We start from the raw sequence: 23,060 nt of genomic DNA on the forward strand, positions 1-23,060 counted from the left end.
GCAAGAAGGTGTGAGATTATTTTAAAAATTTAAATTTAAGATGTCACAAGATCGATTTTAGAGTTCAGAGTGTTACAAGATTTTTTTTATCAAAATTCATAGGTTAAATTACGTATTTTGGCCATCAGCAAAATAATCAATGAGAACAGAAGCTTCAAACACAAGGAATAATGAACCAAATGTGATCAACAAATTTTCTGTTGTATCATCCAAAAAAATGTTGCATCAACCAAACTTGGGCTCATGCAACACCAAAAAATAATGTTTATTGGGCTCATGCAAACTTGGGTCTATTTTATTTGAGTTTGGATTCCGCAAGTATTCAAAATGCTGAGTGGAAAATTGAGAACAAGGTCTAGAAATTGGTTTGCGCTTGGGATAGTCCATTGAGGCTTAGTTAGAACCTATAAATATATATATATATATAACCTACCAAATTGACCAAATCAAATTGGTTCTATTTGGTTTGATTTATTTTTTAACATATGTTTAGTTCGGTTTCGATTTTAGTTAAAAAAATCAAAATTTTTTTAGCTCGTCTCGATTTTCATTAAGCCAAAACAATAAATTCAAATCCGCTCAAAATCAATTAAATCTATTTAGTTTGGTTTAACACAAATTGTTGGAGAACACACATTCAATATGAGAGCTAAGACCGTTATATATATAAGAGAAAGAATAAGAGATGTCATGCACTTGTGTGACAAGGAGAAGACTACATGATACAAGGCAGATTATTTGCCTACTTATTTATGAGTCTTGTAAGGGGTGAACATTCAGTTGGTTGGATCGATTTTGAGTGATTCACCCACAATTAAAATATTCATTTTAAAATTAGCTTGTAATAATATTTTTATTAGAAATCAAAAAGTTCAAAATCTATATATATATATAAGCATAGCAGTTTGTATTATATGAAAGTTAAGTATAAGTCTCTGAAATTGCCAAGTATGAGGAGGACAATAATTATTTAACACGGTTATAAGAAGATAAGTTATAATGACAGCAATTGTAAGAAGATAAATTGTTTCATAGTTTTAGTGTCTTTGTCATGATAATATCTATTAGTTACATCCCATCGAGATAATGCATTAAATTTAATTAAAATACAAATAACTCAAGTCATAATATAAGAAATACTTAATTTATACTAGGAGCAAAGTTGCACGGACACAGGACACGAAATACGGAACGTACGTGATATATGATAAAATAAATAATTATTTATAATAAATAAAAAACATAAAATAAAAAATACTTCATTTTTTATTTTAATATAATTAGTTTAAATTAAAATACATATAACCCAAATTATAAAATAAAAAATATTTAATTTCTTATTTTAATAATTACCTTGATATATGAAGTAGTCTTATATACCAAAAGTAAAGTTGCACAGACATGGACACGAGATACGGGAACGTACGAGATATAATAATAAATAAACAATTATTTATAATAAATAATAAATATAAAATATAAAATACTTAATTTTTATTTCAATATTATTAGTTAAATTTTTAAAATTATTATCTGTCATGACCCGTTTTCATGGGCCGGACCGGCACTAACGCCCAGGTAAGCTTAAAGGCCCCGAGGCCCGTAGTAAGCCTGAAACACTAAAATTTACTATCTCAATATAAATTTCAAACATTCAGCCCATATTACTAAAAAAAAATAAACCTCAAGATTTTATTACATCTCGGCCCAAATTTATCTTCTACAACATTCCATAGTCCGGGCCCAATTTACAATACATCACATTTCTAATATGGGCTCACAGAATTATTTCGTCTATAATAATACACGACTAAATGTAAGTAAATTCTACACTTGCGGAGTCACTAATTGTTTGGTATACATAGCTTTTATACATATAATTACATAATAAAATAATTATGGAACTAGGAAGATTTCTCTATTGCCCTGCGCCGAAAAAACATAGCCTAAGTCGAATTAAAGAAAAACTTACTTCCTGAAAAAAAATTAAACAAGACATGTGAGTTTCTAAGAGTAATAATTATTGCACAACACACGCATTCACACAAATGTGTAAATATATCAATCTAGTCCTTCGACTAGTTATATGCTCACGCGGTCAGTCATACAAATGGCATATCATCAGCACTCACAATCATTAACATCTTCATATAATCACATCACGTGGAAATTAGTCAGTGGCGTCACCGAAACTCTCGACGAGCCGTACTCTCACTTAGCCCATCCTCTCAAACATGTGCACCTGGGGAGCCAATCCCCCATACCTGGCTGACCGGTCTAATCCTCACACGACCAGTCCTCTCATTGTTTTTACATTCTCTCTTTTCTTTTCCATACCAACACGAGGCATCCCGGTCGTCTCCGTCAAATCTAGATCATCAGGCGCACACAACAGGAGGTCACCCTGCGGGCTACCATAAAATCTAGATTATCAAGTGCGCCCAATAAGAGACCACCTTGTGGTTTCTATCCATGGTATCAGGTGCACACGGGGGCGCCGATCTCCCATTTTTCCGGCCGATTGTCCAATTTCATAATTTCATCATAATCAGGATCCATGCTTTATCGACCGTTCTCACAAATCCATGGTGACCCACTTCATCCCAATTCCACACAAACAAAGCATAGCATTATCACAACACAATTAATCAAGTATTGCAATTAAATGCAAGCATATTAATCAATTAAACATCATAATACAATGCACAATTAGACATCCAAAATCAATGCAAATAAATAAATAAATAGTATTAACAATAAACAACAATAATAAAATAAATAATAATACTGAAAATAAATAAATAAATAATTGAATAATTAAATGAATAATAATGATATTAATAATTATAATTAGAGCACTTTATTTATTATGTATCAAATTATAGAATTTATCTAAATAAGCTTATTTATTATGTTATTAATTAACACTAGTCTAGGTTCTATCAAAATTTCGGCAGAACCTCCCCTAGAAATATGACTATCTACCTGTTTAAACATCATAATAATATTATATGTTTATCAATCAATACACACAGCCCATCCGTCGGGCAACTCACAACAACACTTCCCATCCGCCGCATTCGTAACTCAACATCCATTAAGCTCTTGCATCAACAAATAATCAACTTACATAAAAAATAACTAATAATTCTTATTTCCATGTCAAATCTTCTAATTACAATTATAGTTCATGAAATTTATTTGACAATACTCTAAACTAATTTCCAATTACATTATCCTAAAATCCTAAACCAATTAATTAAACATATTCGGCTATCGCGAAATCCGCATACTAATCAATTTAATTTATTTACAAAGGACTAAAAATGTTCTACATATATTTAGGCTATTCCAATAACCTAATTTCTTATTATTCAATTTAATTTACTCAATTACTCAATTAAATTCATTAATTAACTAATTCAGAATTTATACAAAAATTGAGAATTGAGTCTTAGAGTGTACAGAATGAAATTTGGGCAACGGTTCCACGATCCTCGCGATGAGAGTAAAATCTGTCCATTGTTGCCTCGCCGGCCGGGAGCCAGAACGCCGCCTACACGGCGGCCGAAAAATCGTTCTTGCCCAAAATTTTGCGATCCACACACCCCTAGACTCGAAATTTCATAGGGAGCTTGATTTTTTCATCCATTTGTTGAGCCCATGGCTGGTCTAGCCGGAACGGGCATCAACAGCCGCTGCCACCATTGCCGTCGATCCAAAGGAGGAGAACAGCATCTCAACCGCGCTGCCGCAGCCGCCGGAGACGAAGGGGAGGACGAAGGAGAGACCGCGTTTGCGAGAGGAGCCAGCGTCCCCGGAAAGTCGCGGAACAGGAGGCTTGACGCGATTCCGGTCGCGACTCCTCCTGCGACAGCTACTGACATTAGAGACGAACGGAAAGAGGCGAGGTTAACACTGCGGCGGGGTCGGAGCTTGCTGCGGAGAGGAAATGACGGCGAGGAGCTCCGGTGGGCTGAGCAGGAAAGGAGGAGGGGAGAAGGAGCGGAAAAGAACGCGCGGAGGAGGTGAAGGAAAGAAAAGATAAAAAAAAAAGATGGTTATAGAGAACAATGGGCCATTCCGGTTCGATTCGAACCGGTTTGGTTCAATTCAATGATTTGGCCCGTTTTTTGCTCGGTTTGCAGGTTTTTTCACGTGGTTTTCGAAAAATTAATTTGATTTCCGGGTCCGGTTCGATTTATTTTAATTATATTAGTTAAATTCCGTAACATTTCCTCCATTTATTCAATAATAATAAAAATATTAATAGTAATGATATTTGATTTTAGGATAATTAATTTATATATATTCATAATAGATTAAATTGCTGGAGTTTTATATTATTTTTTGAAAATTTTAACTGTTCTCAAATAAAAAATTCCGACAATATATTTGGGCTTGGGCCCAACTCGCAAAACTTTGGACTCAAATTAAAATTGTTTGGTGTTTATAGCCCATATAGTTGAAAATCGAGATTTTTGATTTAATAAAATTTTCAAAAGTTTCAAAAATAAAAATTCGGGGTATTTCATTATCACTATTGAAAAATCTATATATATATATAAACAGGATAGTTTGTGTTATAGAGAAACCAAGTGTAAGTCTCGGAAATTGCCAAATGAGAGGATGACAATAATTATTTAGCACAATTGTAAGAAGATGAATTGTTTTATATTTTCTAAAGGTTCGATCAATTATTAAAAATTAAAAAACCAAAAATAGGAATAGTAGGACCAATAATTAATTTGTCAGCTAAGTTTTACAAATTTGATTGATGTGCAAGCACATTTGTCCAAGTTTGATTTTTTTTTTTTTAATTTTCTAAAAATCAAATTACTTTTCTTTTTTTTTTTTTATATCAAAAAAAATAAGTAACATAAGTAGGACATCCATACGTTTATAACACACTACACTAAATAAGTATAACACATTAATATTTTAAATAAATAAATAATTATTTATAATAAATCATAAACATAAAATAAAAAAATAATTAATTTCTTATTTCAATGTAATTAGTTAAATTCTTAAATTTATTTCACTATTGAAAAATACATTTTATAGTGTGTGTGCATTTTTTTATGCAGGTCATACTAGAGGTGTCAAAATGAGTCATGATACGGGAACACGATTTGCCTAACACGCGAAATAAATGTGTTAGAGTTGAGATTAAACGAGTTCGTGTCATAAACAAGTCACGCATTTATAACACGAATATAAACGTATTGTGCCGGGAGTTATGCGAGTGACCCATTTATTTAAGAGTAAAGAGATAATTTTAGTGTTAGATATAAATACTCTAAAACGAAAACCTATTTAAATTTTATTATTGTATTACTTTTATTTTAGTTATGAATCTTGAAGAATGTATGCATTTTATGTATGAAAATTTATTTTAAAATACAATTGGAGTTAAATAAGTTAAAATTTAAAAATATTATAAGCATGTTAAGTGGGTTGTACACAAGTCAAAGCGACCCAGTTAACATGTTTATGATATTAAGTGAGTTATACAGATTGTATATAGGTTAACACGACCCATTTAATATATTTATGATATTAGGACAAATTGCGAAGTGTAAGGAGTTAGTATAATTGTAAGAAGATAAGTTGTTTTTATATTTTTAGATAAAGTCATATAAGATGAAAAAAGAAAAGAAAACTAAACTATTATTAATAAGCAAAAACTATTTTATTTGGAAATAAGAAAAGAATATAAGGAAAAAAAATTCTGATAATTTTCTCTTCGAATTAAAAGCAAAATAAAAAAAAAAACTATAAAAATAAATTTGTAGAGAAAAAATAATTTTGTTTTTTTTATATCCAAAAAATTGAGTAACATAAGACATTCATATGCTTCAGGCATACTGCACTAAATAAGTATAACACATTAATATTTCAAATAAATAAATAATCATTTATAATAAACCATAAACATAAAATAATAAAATTTAATTTTTTATTTCAATATAATTAGTTAAATTCTCAAAATTATTATCACTATTGAAAAATACATTAATAGCATGTGTGCATTTTTTATGCAAGTCCTAGGGGTGTCAAAATAGATCTGAACAGTTCGCCTAACATGCGAAATAAATAGATTAAGGTTGATATTAAACGGGTTCGTGTCATAAACGAGTCATACATTTATGACACAAATATAAATGTACTGTGTCGCGGGTTGGCAGGCCGATTAGGCAAGTAACCCATTTATTTAAGAGTAAAAAGGTAATTTTAATGTTAGATATAAATACTCCAACTAAAATCTATTTAAGTTTTATTATTGTATTACTTTTTATTTTATTTTATTATGAATCTTAAAAAATTTATGTATTTTATGAATCAAAATTTGTTTTAAAATACGATTAGAGTTAAATAGGTTAAGATTTAAAAATATTATAAACATATTAAGTGAGTCGTATATAAGTCAACATGACCCACTTAACCTGTTTATGATATTCAGTGGATCGCACGAGTTATATATGGGTCAACACAATCCACTTAATTTATTTATGATATTAGGTGGATTAAACGTATCATGTTCATATTACCTGTCTAATTTTCGTATCGTGTTCGTGCCGATAAATTTACATAATTATTAAATTGATCGTGTTCGCATTGACCCTAATCATGTCGTGTGTAGGGGAATCCATGTTGAACCTAACACGCCAACCCATTTTGACACCCTTAGGTCATATTCTATGCATGACTTTTGCTATTATATATTTTGGTAAAAGGATTCGAATGATACTTAAGAAAACATATTTTAGCATTGTAATTTTTTTTTACATATCTCAATGATACAATTTTATAAATCATATCATGATCATTTTATTATACTATTTATTATTTTTGAATGATATTATGAAAGATTATTTCATCTTTTACTAGGTTTTAACACTAGTTACTATATAAATATATTAACCTTTCCGATAAGATAAGAATTTGATGAAAATAGAGAATAATTAAAATTTATTAGATAATTTATTTAAATTAAAGAAAAAAGAGTTACATGATTTATGCAGACATATATAGGACAAGAATCTAGAGAATACATAAAGTTTTCTCCTTTGTAGAAAACTAGCATTATGAGATATCCATGAAATTGACTTCAAACGGGGATAGGTTCAAGGAATATTCCTTTGACATAGTCTTTCAAATGCTTTGAATCAGTATATCCATCTCCATGCTTGTAACTGACATCTGCTAGACGAACAAGATTAACAATTCTCATGAGGATACCCACTGATACTACTTATTTAGACTGCATAATAAGTTGCTCGTTTAGCTATTTTCTGGATCTCTTCCATTGCCTTCTCTTTGGAAACTCCATATTGGTTCATATAGCAATCGATGCAAGAAGCAACATGTCCTCTATTTTGCTCAGTCTGTGATTTATAAAGGCATTTTTAAGCATTTGATATGTGTTCTAAATTACTAAATTAATAAAAACAAAAAAGGTGTTAGGATTTGGTTTTTAATATAGTAAGTACCTCATGAGACATTACATCATTCACCATACGGCCAAACTCGCCTCCAGCTTGGTTGAGCTTTGGATAGGTTTTCAACCATTCGAATTCTTTAATTCCTTTGATTTCTTTTACTCCCATAAAAGATACAGTTGCAACAAGAGGCAATCCCGAAGTCACTCCTCCGTTAAAAATATAGTCATCAAATGTTGGCACTTTTCCGTCAGCCTTCCATAGAGCCTCCTGGTAATACGCTCGCACTAGTTCTTGAAACTGGATACCAACAAACAAAGATTAATTATAATTCAGAAATGAATTTGATTAACTAAAGATTCTATGCAAAATAGATTACCGCTTCCCTTCCGTACTTGATGCTGTAAGACTTTCCTTCTGCCTCCAAATCTTTTTCAAATTCATTGTACGTGGTGTTGATCAATAATTTATAGATTACTTTCATGTATCCAGGAAGATGATCAATCAAGGTCATATCCCACCTAATGAAATTAAAAAAAAAAATGAAGAAAAGGAAAATCGCACATCATTTAATGGTGTGATCCAAATCTGTATACAATAATATATATACACACATAAAATGCACTAGTGCAATTACCTTTCAATTGCATGTACAAGACGGTCAATTTCTTCTACGGTGGCATATGCATCAATTGTGTCATCTATTAATGAGATAAACAATACAACTTTGGAAACAATCATTCTAGCCTTTGCATATTGAGGTTCAAAATACATAGAAACTGTCCAAAAGAAGATTTCCGCCATTCTATTTCTTGCATAAGGAACATGCTTAGTAATATTCAAATTTTTCCACCACCTGAAATATCATTAATTGCTAACTTATAAGTCATCTGATCATAAAATTATAAGTTCAAAACTCTAATTAGAGTTTGATTAATGAGAAATAACTCTAATGGGTAGAAAAAGATGAATTACCTTGAGAATTGACTTAATTCTTCTTGGTGTAGTAATTGTACTCTGTTAAATCCAACTTTGCAAGCTCTAGTAGAGCTTCATTTTGATTTTCATCAACCTCGTATAAATCGATATATTTTCTTGCCTCTAGCCTTGGTATGCCTTTGTGTACAGGCTGCTCTAGGGCAATGGTTATATGCTTTGCAAAATCAGGGAATGACTCAACCGCAGAGAACTCCAAGAAAGCCTTAGTGAAAGCTAAGGCCTCATCTAAAATGGATTCATTAGGCATGCTCAGATGTGTAGCTTCAAAAAGGCTTAGTATCCCTTTGACATCACTTAGTAGGGACTCCTTGAACTTACCATCACTATCCTTGAACTTGTTGAACACATCTAATTCACAATTCATAAAATCGAATTAGACTATCATATGTGTACTTTAATTTTGCAAAATTGTGGTATGCAATATTGATATATCAACTTTTTTTGTTATTTATTGTATATATATTCAACAAATATTTTTATTTAAATGTAAAGAGTTGCCTACCAGAAGAGATTTTGAAACCGTGTTGTCTAAACACCCGAAATATTACCGCAACAGTGTAGAGATCATAATCATTTTCATTAAGAAAATTAGGTTGGTTATTGAAAATCTTATTTAAATTCTCTTCAATCTCGTCCTCAAAATGATATGATATGCCAAGGCGACATAGTGAGTCGATCGAGACGATTTTTTCTACCGGATCACTTGTTGGCGCCATTAACATGTCATTTTTTACCTTTTCCTTCAACAGTTGTACTCGTTTACTTAATGATTCAAATCCCTATACAAAAAATATAAAAAGTCAAGTACATATTAAAATGTATATTTGAGCATACTCAGTACGTATGAAAATGACATACCGATTGATCAAATGGAAGAGAGCCAAGGCGCTCCCCCCAAACAGTAGAAGGAAAGTTGGCTAATGGACGAACTGTTGTCTCGGATTGTTTTGATGAACAAGCTTTAAGTGTTCTTCGAACTGTTGGCTTAGCTGAGGAAAAGGAAGCCAAATGAATATAGTTCTGCTTAGTACTAGGTAAGCTTAATAAGAATGGAGTACTAAGGATTTTTTTAGGGCAGTTTGCTTCAAAAATTGTAGGTTGCATTGTCATTTTTGAGAACTAAAGAGGAATAAACTTCAATTTGTTGGTTTGAAAACAAAAGGTCATGGCTGCCCTTTTATAGATGGATGCTATTTACCACGTGTTGATTTGGAAACAAAAATTCATGGCACTTGCTACGTGCTGGTTTGTAAACAAAAGGTCACGGCCCCTTTCTATACCGCCAGTAATAATTTAATGCATTTCATAGGAATCGAATTTATTTTCCATCTTTACGGAAATAAGGTTGCTAGCACTCAAATCATCAGGTTGTTATTGGTTATAATTTTACTCATGTTTCTATAAAGAGAGATAATGAATTGGCTTGTATATTGCCAGATTGTCTCCACCAGAGATTATGTGAAATAAAAATTGAAAGAGCACATGAAAATGTTGAAATTCCCTATAATTTTTAAATTATTAAAAATACAGACAGAATGAATTGATTACTGATGTCTCAAATGATGAAAATGCCTCCCCAAATAATAATTGTTTTTGATTGGCATATAAATTCTTTTGTATTATCAGAAAAAATAATTAATATTTCCTTTGTATTTTTTTCATTCCAAATATAAAACATTGGATTTCCAAATGAATTCCACAAAATTTTGTGGAATTCATTTGTTTCAAACGAGCTATCCCATAATTTTTATTTCAGTTTAACTTGCACACCGATTAAGAAAATTTAGTTAATATAATTAAATTATATATATATATTTTTGTCCTTATGCAATCTAATTTTAATATCCATTAAAATTAAATGATTCATATTAAATTATTCTTGAAATTAATTAAATTATGTCTGATTACATAGAGTTTTTTAATATTCTATTTTAATTTATATCAAGATTTAATTAATGATAATGCAGTGGTTTGACTATTATATTTGTTGATAAATAAGCATACTAAATAAAGATAAAATAATAAATTTTAAATATTATTTACTTAAAAAAAATAGGACAAAAAATAAGGGAGGAGAGTGCTACACATCTCTTTTGAGGTAGCCTTAATTTATGAACAGGTTTCTTGTATTTTCAAATAAGAATATAACATTTACATGCAGTAATTATAAGTTCATCAAAGTGAAAGGAAGTCACTCAAAATATATAAATTAATCAACACTATGGTTGTGTTCTGCAGCAACATTATAGTTAACTTTTAGAGTTTTTGACAAAAGGAATTAACTTTTAGAATTAAGATAGTGTTTTATAAAAAGTTAAAAGTGTCTAAATCCAAACCCCATTACCTGGAATCGTCTAATCCGGCTCAAGGTTTAGTCACAGTTAAAGCTCCTCGTCTCTGCAGGTGCGTTAAGTGGGAATTGAACCCGAAATATCTTCCTATATGTCCAGTCTGCGTTGCCAGGTGAGCCATAACCCATAGGTTTTTTTAGCTGATTTTAGTAGGTGATTAATTTATTTTTTTTTCAAGTCAATGTACTCAATTTTCTCGTAAATAGACATTTACCGAATAATCAAAATCTATTAGCTTATGTTTTAAGTCCAAAATTGTGCAGTATTTTTTGAAATGTTTTTGTTATTTAATTTTTTTTTTAATAACATGTGCTACCAAAATTAAAACTTAGTGATCCAACTGAAAGAAATGCTAAAGTTGATTTTTTTCAGTTAATTCCAATTTAATTGAATAAGTATACACTATAAATTTTTTAAAGTATATATAACCCTGAGGTAAAAAATATTTTAAAAATGATGATATAACACTCTACTTTTTATGCATTCTATATTTCCTGTTTTTTACAAATTTATAAGCTTTTTCTATTTCTTTTTATATAAATGTTTTTTATTTTTATCTCTTATCTCCATATAATAGTAATAAAAATTACTTTTAATCTTACTTTTAAAATCGCATTGTATCATATCTCTATAAAAATAATTAACTCTCTATCTAATTTGTATTTAAAATAGATTTTCCAATGATAAAATTCAAATAAATTTAATTGTTATCCGTTAGTCTATAACGTATATTTTTCTAATTCAAACTTCTAATCTTATACGGATATATTCACTGTCAGTATATATATATTCACCATCGAAAGAAGTTTTGCCATAAACTCAATCAACTTCACGATCATGCTTCTTCGATTCTTTCGCAAACGTACCAATGAGCTTCATTTGGTCCAATAGAATATCAAGAAGAGGGAGAGGTAGAGACAAGAGAGAAGTCAAATAAAGGAAATTGAAGAGAGAAAGAGAAGAATTGAATAGAGTGAGAGATCAAGCAGAGAGCTTGAGACTTTGAGTGCTACAATAGATAGAAAATTGAAATTTCTTGATGAGAGCCTAATATCTGTTATTTAATATTATTATGTATTTTATCGGGTCCTTTTCTTAAATATGGTATAGTTTATACAATTCTCAGAATTTTAATTAATTAAAATTCACATTGAATTTTTGCATTTTTATTTCAATTCATAAAACAATAACGAATAAATTGAATAAATTTTACAAAATTATGAATTTACTAAGGAAGTATGAAAAGTTACATTAAATAAAATTATTATTAATCTAAGTACCTCGAATTTGACATTATGCCAAGATTATAAATCGATGCGCGGGTCTTCAACTAGTAAAATTTATAAAATTGAAAAAATTTTCTTAATGAATTATAACTAGTGCTGTCTGTTACTTTTCAGGTAAGTGTCTCTTTCACTTGTTTTTTGGTTGATTAGTATTAAAAAGAAATTGTTATTTCAAACAAAGAAAAATGAAAATTCACAAAATTTGCCTCATCTTTGTATTCTTTTGAATTAATTTTCTTGTTTGGTTTGTTTATTGGAAGAATATGAAAATCCTCTTCTTTGATTTTGGTTCATACAAGAAGAACTCAAGTTTGCCTTTGGGTTGACCAAGTTTGAAATACATTTATTGTATGCACCATATATTTCCTTATATATAAATTAATCTAGCTACTACCTCCATTCCATAATACTTGTCATATTTGAAAAAATAGTTTATTTTAAGATAATTGTCACAATCGTAGTTTCAATGAGTAATAAATATTTTTTTTCATATTTACCTTTTGTACGTTACCAATAATTATTGCTTCAATTTAATAATTTTTTAAAAGAATTAGTATTAACTTAAGGGTAATATAATCAATTTACTCAATAATTCACAATAATTTAGACAAATTTAATAATTTTCTTAAGGGACGTGAAAAATTTCAAATGTGATAATATTATGGAATAGAGATAGAATTTTTATTATTTCTTATTGGTGTAGCATTAATTGTAAAATTAGGAATAATTATTATCATAATAGGCTATATTAATTATATATGTTTACATTGCATTAATAAAGTTAGACTAGTAGTAGATGTGATCTGATGTGACTTCTACACGTGTTATTTTTAGTTTTTCTTTTTCTGAAAGGACTTTTACTCTTGAGTATGATATTTAACCAACCAAATTTCATATGGCAAAATCATCAGTTAGTCAATAATTCTATTGTTGATTTTAAGATTGATGTTTTTGATTTTTCTCTGTTTTTTTTAAGTCATTACACTCAATTTCTGGTAATAAAAATACGTAACGATTTAAAATGTGACAAATTTCAATTTTTACATTTAATTTCTTCTTTGTATATTTTTTTTAAGAAATTTAACAATTCATTAATAAAGAATATAATTTGAGTACATCGTAATATTCTCCTAGAAATAAAAATACAAATCTGAAGTGTTCATATATTCTTTTTGGAGATAAATTTGACAAAATAAATTAATCTTCTGAGTAAAAATTAATTTATTTTTAAATAAGACAATAAAAAAAACTTTCTGCGATATTATTTTGAACTTTATTCTTTCTAAAACTTACTACAGCTGTCACCTGCACCAAAATTTAAACTTTAAAGTGCAAACTTTAATGGAGAATAGTTCGCACTACAAAACTTTATTTATAAAAGAAACTCTATCTAAAGTCTCTAACCACGAGCAATCAACGATCTATTTTATATCTTAAGCTACTAATAAAGAAGAAATAAAAGATCACATAAAAACTCCTTATCAATAACGAGGAACAACTCTATAAAAGAAGAAAAATTAATAAATCAAAACAAACACCTCACTAAGTGAGTACCAAAAATATTTAAAATTTATTAAATATTATAAATCTAAGACTATATATTCTAAGTTTTAACTTAACAAAAATATAAATAAAGAAAGAAAAATAATGGAAAGAAATGAAAAGGAATCACCGCGGATCAAAGAAGATTGTCAGCAGTGATTCGAAAAGCAAAATCTAAACCAACACCAAAGAGAAAAAAAGAAAGCTACAAAGAGACGGGTAGGTTTTTAGCAAGGTTTTTTAAAAGACAGCCCATAGTAATTGATGATAAGACCAAAAACAATATTTAACTTTGCTGTAGGTGCAAAAGTCTCCGGACAGTTCATACCATGAGCTTGCCTTATATAATCAATTGCCCCATCTGATTTATGTTTTATAAATTTTTAATCCAAAATAATTAAAGAAACTCATGATAATTAAAAAAACTTATCCATAATAATTATAATAATAGTACACAATATAATACTAAATTATGATTAATAATTATTATTACATAATTTTGATATTGATCAACTTAAACTCAGTCATACAGAAACTATGAAGTTTTGATTAAAAGTTAGTTGTTATTTATGATTATTAGTAACTATATTAATAGAAGTTTAGAAAGACAAAAATTATAATATTATTCAAATTCTTTGTTATAATAATATTAAATATAATATTAAGTACACATAATCGATGCTATTAAAATATTATTTATACTTAGAATTGTTGTATTTATAGAATTAAATATAATAATAACATAAATTATTATTATGGATATGTTCGGAAAAATTAGTTGTTTTGGTAACTATTAGTTGTTTTACAAACGTTTAGTTGTTAAGCTGTTAACTGTTTGACTAACTTTTCATAAAACGCTAAAAATCAAACGTAATATGAGCTAATTTTTCACAAAATGCTATTTTAACCTAGCTAGTTTAAACGATATGTTATCGAACACTATAAAAAAAAAAAAGTAGCATTTAATATTTTGAAAAGCTACTTAAAAAATTGTTGCCGCCGACCCCAGCCTCTATAGGGAGAGAAGTAATATTGTTTAGTAATTTATAAGTCAGAATATAAAAAAGCTTATACAAGAAAAGTACATATTTTTTTGAATTCAAGTTTCCTTTCCAAATATGAAATTCATTGTTAATCAATGAAGCAAATTCTATTTAATTACATCTTTAACATATTTCACACTTTTAATTAAAGATTAACAAAAGATAATTAATTTAATTACAACTACTATTTTTAAAATATTGAAATTATTTAATGATTTTCTTACTCTTTATATAATTATCTTAAACAACAGTTAAAATAAAACTATCAGATGATGCTATGAGATGGTTTTATGGTTTTGCTTGTAATCAGAAATGATACAATGAGATGGTGTTATGGTTTTGCTTGTAATTTGGGTAGTTGTTCAGTTATTATGGCAGAGCTTTGGGGCCTTTTTCTGGGTTTGCAGCGGGCTTGGGATAAAGGGGTGCGTGACTTGCTTGTGGAGCTGGATAATTCTCAAGCGGTTTGGCAGGTTAATCAGGCTATTGCTCCTTCTCCGGTTTATAATCTGGTGTTGAACATCCAGCAGCAGCTTCGCAGAAGCTGGGAGGTCCGTCTTTCGCATATATACAGGGAAGCAAATTCTTGCACAGATTGGCTGGCACATTATGGCTCAACTATGATCTAGTTATGGGAAATCACAGTTTTGAGTCTCATCCCCCTGGCTTAGGAAGGTGTATTGAATTAAGAGTATGCTAGATATTAAAAGATTTTAAATTTCTAATGGTGTTCAATTTAGATTCTTTTAGAGTCTATTAAAATTTTGTGGTATTCAATTCAAACTCTTATAAAATTCATAAAAATCCGATGGTATTCAATTATGACTTTTTGAAGGTCTATACAAATTTGATGGTATAAAAAAATTGCTGATTTTTAAAGATTTTATAAAATTATTGATTTTCGTTGGATTTTAGAGTGTTACATATGAATAAAAAAGTCATTCACAAATTCATCCTCCAATCCAAAGATTTCAAAAATCTTTTAAAATCTAACAGACTCTTGATCCAATACACCCCTTAATAGAATGAAAGCGGAAGAGGTACCCGCAAATTTTAAACTACCTGCATCCATTTAAAATTTTATTATCTGTATCCGTTCTAAACCCGTTTAAATATCTATTTAAGTACCCATATTCAAATCCGTTTAAATATTTACTACCTGTATTCGTCCAAAAACCCGTTGAAAGTATCTCTTAAACGGATAGGGTACCGGCGAATCTTTAACTATCAAAATTTCGAACTTCTTTTGATACATTTTTTTACTGATAATTGATAAGGTACCCACTACCGAACCCGTTTAATATAGCGGTTAACGGGAGCGGGATGGCCGCTGCCGACACTGCCCATTGCAAGCCTTTCACTGTCGATAGGGATAAGTTCTTAACGAAGAAAATAATGATTTTGGAGAAGATTAAGTATTTTGCCTTTTAGTCCCTTATTATTTTTCAGTTTTTCAATTGGCTCTAAAACCTTTTAATTTGTTCAATTAAGTCCTGAAATTAATTTTGATGGGATATATAGTTGTGATTTCATCAAAGTCAGTCAAAATGTATAAAAAAAAGTCCCGCAAATTTCATAAACTCTACGTAGAATTTTTGTGGAATCTGTGAAAATTTTAGAAAATCTTTTATTTCCATCAAACTCAATAATTCTTTTAAAATCTAACACAATTATAATCCAATATACTCCTTTCGTTAGTCTCATGCAGCGTGATAATTGTGGGGTGGCATACCCTTGATATGTTCTGACTTAAGTTATGTCCTTTTCTTCTTTTTCCACAAGAAAAAAAAAACAAAAAATAGCTATAATATATTCGCATGCGATTCATTTTCAAGGATAAAGACAAAAGAACGATCAATCAGATGGAGCAATCCAATTGCAAAGTATGCTAATAGAAAGAAATGGCTTTCGTCAGCTAGTCAAAAATTGTCTTTTTCTTTTGCTGATTTGAAGACGTGAAAGCAAATTTTCCATAACGAATTGTAATTGAATATGATAGATTGAATGATGATATCTAAATAGGGTATTTTGAACCCCTTAATATAAATGTAGAAAGATACGTAATCAAAGTTGTATTTATTGGATATGAATTTGGAATACCAATTGAATCAGTATTTAAAGTAGATTCGGAGCCTTATGCTTCTTGTCAAATATGGATTTGGATCTAGACTAGCTGTGGTTCTTACTGGATAATTGCTTAACTTGAAAAATATCAGAATTGTATTACTAAAGATGATTTTTTTTTAAGCTACTCCCAATTTGATTGGAATAGTACTACTATGAATTTTTTGAAAAATTCAAAAAGTTTCCAAATAAGTGGATAACACATATTTGCTTATATGAATCTTGGCTTTTTTTTTTTTTTTTTTTAGTATTTCTTATAGGTTCACTGTTACTTGTAAAATTAGGAATAATTATAACCATAATTTTACCTATTATATGAATTTAGTACTATATTTTATTAATTTTCTCATATTATATTAATATTCACATAGTTATATCACTTACCAATTAGTCTCATAATGTCGAATTGTGTCCAGTGTACATTTATTTCAGATTATCAAATGTTGTTAGTACATTTTCACTTTTTTTTTTTTTTCTTAAGGAAATATAGTTCATTAATAATAATAATACCAAGTAATTACAAACACTCTTATATGTGGTTAAGGAGAAACAAATTAATCTTTTCAAATGAGAGAATTGACGATGAAGCTTCGGTGGATATTATTAAGCTTCGAAGCTTTGAACTTCTAAAAGCTAAAGTCCCTTCTTAGCATTATTGCTATAATAATTGCATGCGTTCTTCAACCATTGTTGGTGGCTCAAACTAAGGTTGATAGGAAAAAGGCTTTGGGGACCTTATCCATCTTATGGCTTCGTGATTGTATTTTCTTGTTTTATAGCTCAAGAAATTGGATTGTTCCTATGTTCTATGCTATGCCTCACTTGTGGTTTATGTTACATTTTAGTTTGAGATACTTCTCTTTGTTAATGATGTAGTTTTCACCCGATGTTTTTACTTATTACATTCGAGATGAAATTTACTTATTTAGACCGGATTCATAGTTCATCCATGAACCAAACTAATGAAAATAGAATTTTTATTGAAATAAAAGTATTTCTTCCTGAAAAAAGATAAAATATAAACAATTTTTAAAAAATTTATATTTTCATAGGTTTGATATACAGATAAGGTCATGGCCCCAGTCTAAGCAATTATCTGCTATTCGAGATAAGTTTGAGAATATAGGCTTATAGGTTCACAGCAAAACTCTTGAATATGTTAAGTCTTTTATAAAATTTAATAAGATTATTAAGTTTGCTGACTAGAAGAAAATTCTTCTAAAGCAAACTATGTATAACTTGATTATCCTAGCTAAAATCATCACATATATTTTATAATATATATTCTTTTTGTATGAATATTTCACAATATATTTAGTATTAAGGAATATATTATTATTGATATAAATAAATTATTATATTAGAAAAATAAAATAAAATAATAAGGAAGTCAAAAACGAACAACGATAATGCTGTCTGTCCGTCTCTATCCAGACTACCCTACAAAATTGATGCGCAGTTATGTTCTAACCAGTCACCATTAGCTCGTTCTCTATTCCGATCTTCTCCATAACCAATAGCTTTTTCACTATGGAAGACCAAATCCTCTCATTTCAAGTTCTTTTCAGTTTCCTTCTTTTTCTTCTCGTCTTATTCAAAGTATCCAAGAAATTGTACAAACATGATTCTAACCCTCCGCCCGGACCACGGAAATTACCTTTCTTTGGTAATATTCTCCAGCTCGCCGGAGATGTACCTCATCGCCGGTTAACAGCCTTGGCCAAAACTTACGGACCTGTAATGGGTATTAAACTCGGTCAGATTCCTTTCCTTGTCGTGTCCTCGCCGGAAACAGCTAAAGAAGTAATGAAAATACAAGATCCCGTTTTCGCAGAACGAGCGCTTCTCGTTGCAGTAGAAATAGTGCTTTATAACCGAAACGACATCGTTTTTGGGTTGTACGGAGATCAATGGAGGCAAATGAGAAAAATTTGCACGTTGGAATTACTTAGCGCAAAACGAGTACAGTCCTTTCGATCAGTGAGAGAAGAAGAAGTCGCAGATTTAGTCAAATTTCTTGGTTCGAAAGAGGGAAGTCCTGTTAATCTTACTCATACTTTATTCGCTTTAGCAAATTCTATGATTGCAAGAAATACGGTTGGTCATAAAAGCAAAAACCAAGAAGCATTGCTAAGACTTATTGATGATATAATTGAATCAATAGGAGGTGTTGGTATAGCTGATATATTTCCTTCCTTAAAATGGCTTCCTTCAGTCCAAAGGGAAAGGTCTAGAATTAGGAAATTGCATTATGAAACAGATGAGATCCTTGAAGATATTTTACAAGAGCATAGAGCTAACAGGCAGGCAGCGGCTTCCAGGAATGGCGATCAGAGGGGAGCTGATAATTTTCTTGATGTTCTTTTGGATCTTCAACAAAGTGGAAATCTTGATGTTCCTTTAACTGATGTCGCCATCAAAGCAGCAATCATTGTTAGTGTATATTAGTATTTTCTAGTTACATTCTTTTTCTTTTTTTTTTTTTTTTTTTTGAAAAAAAGAAAGGTTTAAATAGGTTCCAATTGTGATTTCAAGCTCCAACTGATGATTTTAATAATTGCAGGATATGTTTGGAGCTGGAAGCGACACATCCTCAAAAACCGCAGAATGGGCAATGGCTGAGTTGATGAGGAATCCAGAAATAATGAAGAAAGCACAAGAAGAACTGCGGAATTTCTTTGGTGAAAATGGAAAGGTTGACGAAGCAAAACTTCAAGAATTAAAATGGTTATATTTAATTAATAAAGAAACACTGAGATTACATCCTGCAGTAGCTGTAGTTCCAAGGGTTTGTAGGGAAAGGACTAAGGTGAGTGGATATGACGTTTATCCTGGCACTCGGGTTTTCATTAACGCATGGGCAATCGGAAGAGATCCTAAAGTTTGGAGTGAAGCTGAGAAATTCAAACCGGAGAGATTTATTGATAGTGCAATTGATTATAAGGGTACCAATTTTGAACTAATTCCATTTGGAGCAGGAAAAAGAATATGCCCTGGAATGACTCTAGGTATGGCTAATCTGGAGATTTTCCTGGCAAACTTGCTATATCATTTTGACTGGAAATTTCCTAAAGGAGTAACTGCAGAAAATCTTGACATGAACGAAGCTTTTGGAGCAGCTGTCAAAAGAAAAGTAGACCTTGAATTGGTTCCCATTCCATACCGTCCTTAATTTTCAACATCTTATATTCTATCTGCAAAGTAAAGTTCACCTAATGATATATTGCATGCAGATAACTATAAGATAGGGGTGGGTTTTTAGAAGATAGGTTATAGTTTTCTTGGCTTTAGTTTTTACTTTCAAATGTACCAAAAAACGCTGTTGTGGTGTGTAATAAATTGAATAATGTCAATCAAATAATGAAATAATGGAAAGAAAATTGGGATTTTGATAAAAATAATGCTCTTCAAAAAAAATATTTCCCAATCTAATGTTATTTCAAAACTATTTAACAATTTAATGTTTGTTTTAGCATGGAGAGAGATTGTTGCACAAAAGTAACTCGTATTGACAACCAATCAATAAAAAGTAATTATATAAATAAACAATAATTTTTATTTTGTATTAAGACTACCGATCCAATTGATGGTCTTAATACAAAATAAAAATTTTAAATTTTTAAAATTGTCTTTTCACTAAAACACACTATTCATTTGGTAGTTTTAGTGCAAATATGAGATATGACAACTAGTGAGTAAAAAGTAAATAGAAAAACAGTGTGTTGTTAAGAGTCCACCAAGTTAACTAGTGATTTCAATAAAAAAAAATATTTGTTTACTCAAAATATTTTTTCACCAAAATACACATATGAATTAGTGGTTTTGGTTCACAATTATTTCAAGTTAAGTAATAACAACATAAATTTCCTTACACAATTAAAAATTATCAAAAGTAATACAGTGTTTCGAGTATTTATATTATGTTAAACATGTCTTAATAACTAATACATAGAAAATTAATTATATTAATATCTACTCACTTGTCCTCCTGTATCACACGTTGGAGGCCTCATATTACGATGTGGGTTTCGACGTACTGCATCTTCTATGTACTACAGATCTACTATAAAAAAAACATAATATTATTATTATGATCTACTATTATAATCCATATATAAATCTACTTTTTCGTGATATATAATAAATATTATTATTATGATCTACAATTATGATCGATATATGGAAATCAATAAAAAATTATTGCAAGTAAAAATTATATAAATATCATAAACATTCACAATATATACTACAAATCTATTATAAATACATACATACTAGAAATATACTAAAAATATTACACTATAAATATTTACTGCATCTAGAAAAAAAATGTAGAAATATATTAAAATCATAAACTAGAAATATGCACTAAAAATATTTCACTACAAATATTTACTGCACCTAGACAAAAAAAAATATAGAAATATACTAGAAATATTACTCTTGGTAATTTTTAACTGTTTAAAGAAACTTATGTTGATAATTATTTAACTTGAAATAATTGTGAACTAAAACCACCATAACACATGTGTGTTTTGATGAAAAAATATTTTGAGTAAATAAATATTTTTTTACCAGAAACCACTAGCTAACCTGGTGGACTTTAAAAATATTATTTCCCCATATACTTTTTACTGACCAGTGCTCGCTTCTCATAATTGCAATAAAATCATCAAACGAATTGTGTGTTTTAGTAAAAAGGCAAATTAACAACTTAAAATTTTCATTTTGTATTGAAACCACCAATTAGATTGGTGGTCTCAATGCAAAATAAAAATTGTTGCTTATTCATATAATTATTTTTTATTGACTGTTTGTCAGTATGAGTTATTTTTTTATTGCACTAAAACCACCATTTAAAGTTGGTGATTTTATTGCAATATTCTCTCTCCATATGAGGAAAAACATTAGACTGAGAAATAATTTTTTGAAAAGCATTATTTTTGTCAAAAGCCGAAGAAAATTTATGTCAATGACATTAAAAAAATAATTTATTTAAAATGAAAAGAAATTTCCAATTCAACAAAATATGTAGTAATATCCTAACTTTGAGCCACATCAGCAAGGACAGCACTCTAGTATTGTGCCAAATCAGCATCTATGCTTGAAAAGTCATATATTATATATCTTTCTTCTAAAAGGAAAACGATATGAAAGAAAATTGTCAAATAATGACTAATGACATTAAGATAAATTAATAAAAAAATAAACTTAAATGGATTAAGTGTTTAAGATACATTTAAATTTAATAGACAATCGCTATAAGATCGGATTTGATTCATGAAAAGCAACAAGGGGCAGCCACGAGCCCCAAAACTGGAATATCATGTTCTTTCTTGATTCAAAATTCGTATGCTTTAATGCTTGTACTGCCATGGGTCTCATTTTCATGAATTGAGATTCCTAGACGGTATAGTGAAAAAGCAAGGCATAGCCTTCAATTTTATCCCAAATTTTTCGAATAGTTGTCATTTCACTCTAAATAAATCTTTGTATCTGAATACCTCGAATTTATCAATTTAATTGTAATTATATCCTAATTTCCATTTAATGTTTAATTGCACCCTAAAAGTGAATTACAACACCTTATCAACTAGTTACAATTACACTCTAATTTAAATTAATATCCAACTCATTATTTTTGCATTTTAAAATTGGTTCAATTTTAAAATCAAATATTCAATCTTGATTTTATTTATTTATCATATGAATACTTGAGTTTGATTTTATTATTGATAGTATAAATAATGGGTTATGGAGTTCATTCTTTTACATTATTTTAATTAAAATTCCAACCTTAGTTTACTTTTAGGGTGCAATTGCAACAAATTGACAAGTTCATGGTGTTATAATTCACTTTTAGGATGTAAATGCACCCTAAAACAAATTAGAGTGTAATTGCACTAAGGTGATAAGTTCAAGGTGCCCAAACTACAAAGGTTGATCTAGAGTGAAATTATAACTATTCGAAAAGTTCGGGATGAAATTGAAGGTTTTGGCTATTCATATTGGCATATATCTATCAAGTATCCGAACTCTATTATCAGGGACCCCTAATCTGGCTCAAAGCTTAATCACAATTAAGGCTCTTCATCCCTCCCTATAGGTGCATTTAATTGGGATCGAACACGAGAAATTTTTTCATAAGTCTACGTTATTAAACTGAGTCATAATCCGTAGGTACTTTCTCATATTTTAGTATAAAGGGATAATGCGTTGTATTTAGCCGCTTAAAGTCTCAACCAGAAATTAGGCGGAATAAAACTTGAA

The 23,060-nt window shown here is 29.5% G+C and overlaps 1 protein-coding gene and 1 pseudogene across 1 annotated transcript; one reads left to right on the forward strand and one right to left on the reverse strand.

Moving 5' to 3' along the window:
- Positions 1-7,114: 7,114 nt before the first annotated feature.
- Positions 7,115-9,554, reverse strand: LOC149494958 (casbene synthase, chloroplastic-like; annotated as a pseudogene).
- An 8,675-nt stretch (positions 9,555-18,229) lies between these two features.
- On the forward strand, positions 18,230-20,200 carry LOC105641122 (cytochrome P450 726A27). The gene is made up of 2 exons (XM_089723671.1): positions 18,230-19,223; positions 19,354-20,200. Exons 1-2 carry the CDS (start codon positions 18,321-18,323, stop codon positions 19,960-19,962), a joined length of 1,512 nt encoding a protein of 503 aa, XP_089579797.1. The 5' UTR covers positions 18,230-18,320; the 3' UTR covers positions 19,963-20,200.
- Positions 20,201-23,060: the final 2,860 nt, after the last annotated feature.

The sequence above is a fragment of the Jatropha curcas genome, chromosome 7, assembly GCF_041381405.1.
Source record: "Jatropha curcas cultivar XTBG-Jc1 chromosome 7, XTBG_Jcur_1.0, whole genome shotgun sequence".
In the NCBI taxonomy this organism is placed as follows: Eukaryota; Viridiplantae; Streptophyta; class Magnoliopsida; order Malpighiales; family Euphorbiaceae; genus Jatropha; species Jatropha curcas.

Bases quoted from the DNA above. Each gene is read 5' to 3' on its own strand.
- LOC105641122 (XM_089723671.1), top strand. From the start codon at position 18,321: ATGGAAGACCAAATCCTCTCATTTCAAGTTCTTTTCAGTTTCCTTCTT. The intron at 19,224-19,353 runs GTTAGTGTATAT...TAATAATTGCAG, and splicing joins CCATCAAAGCAGCAATCATT to GATATGTTTGGAGCTGGAAG.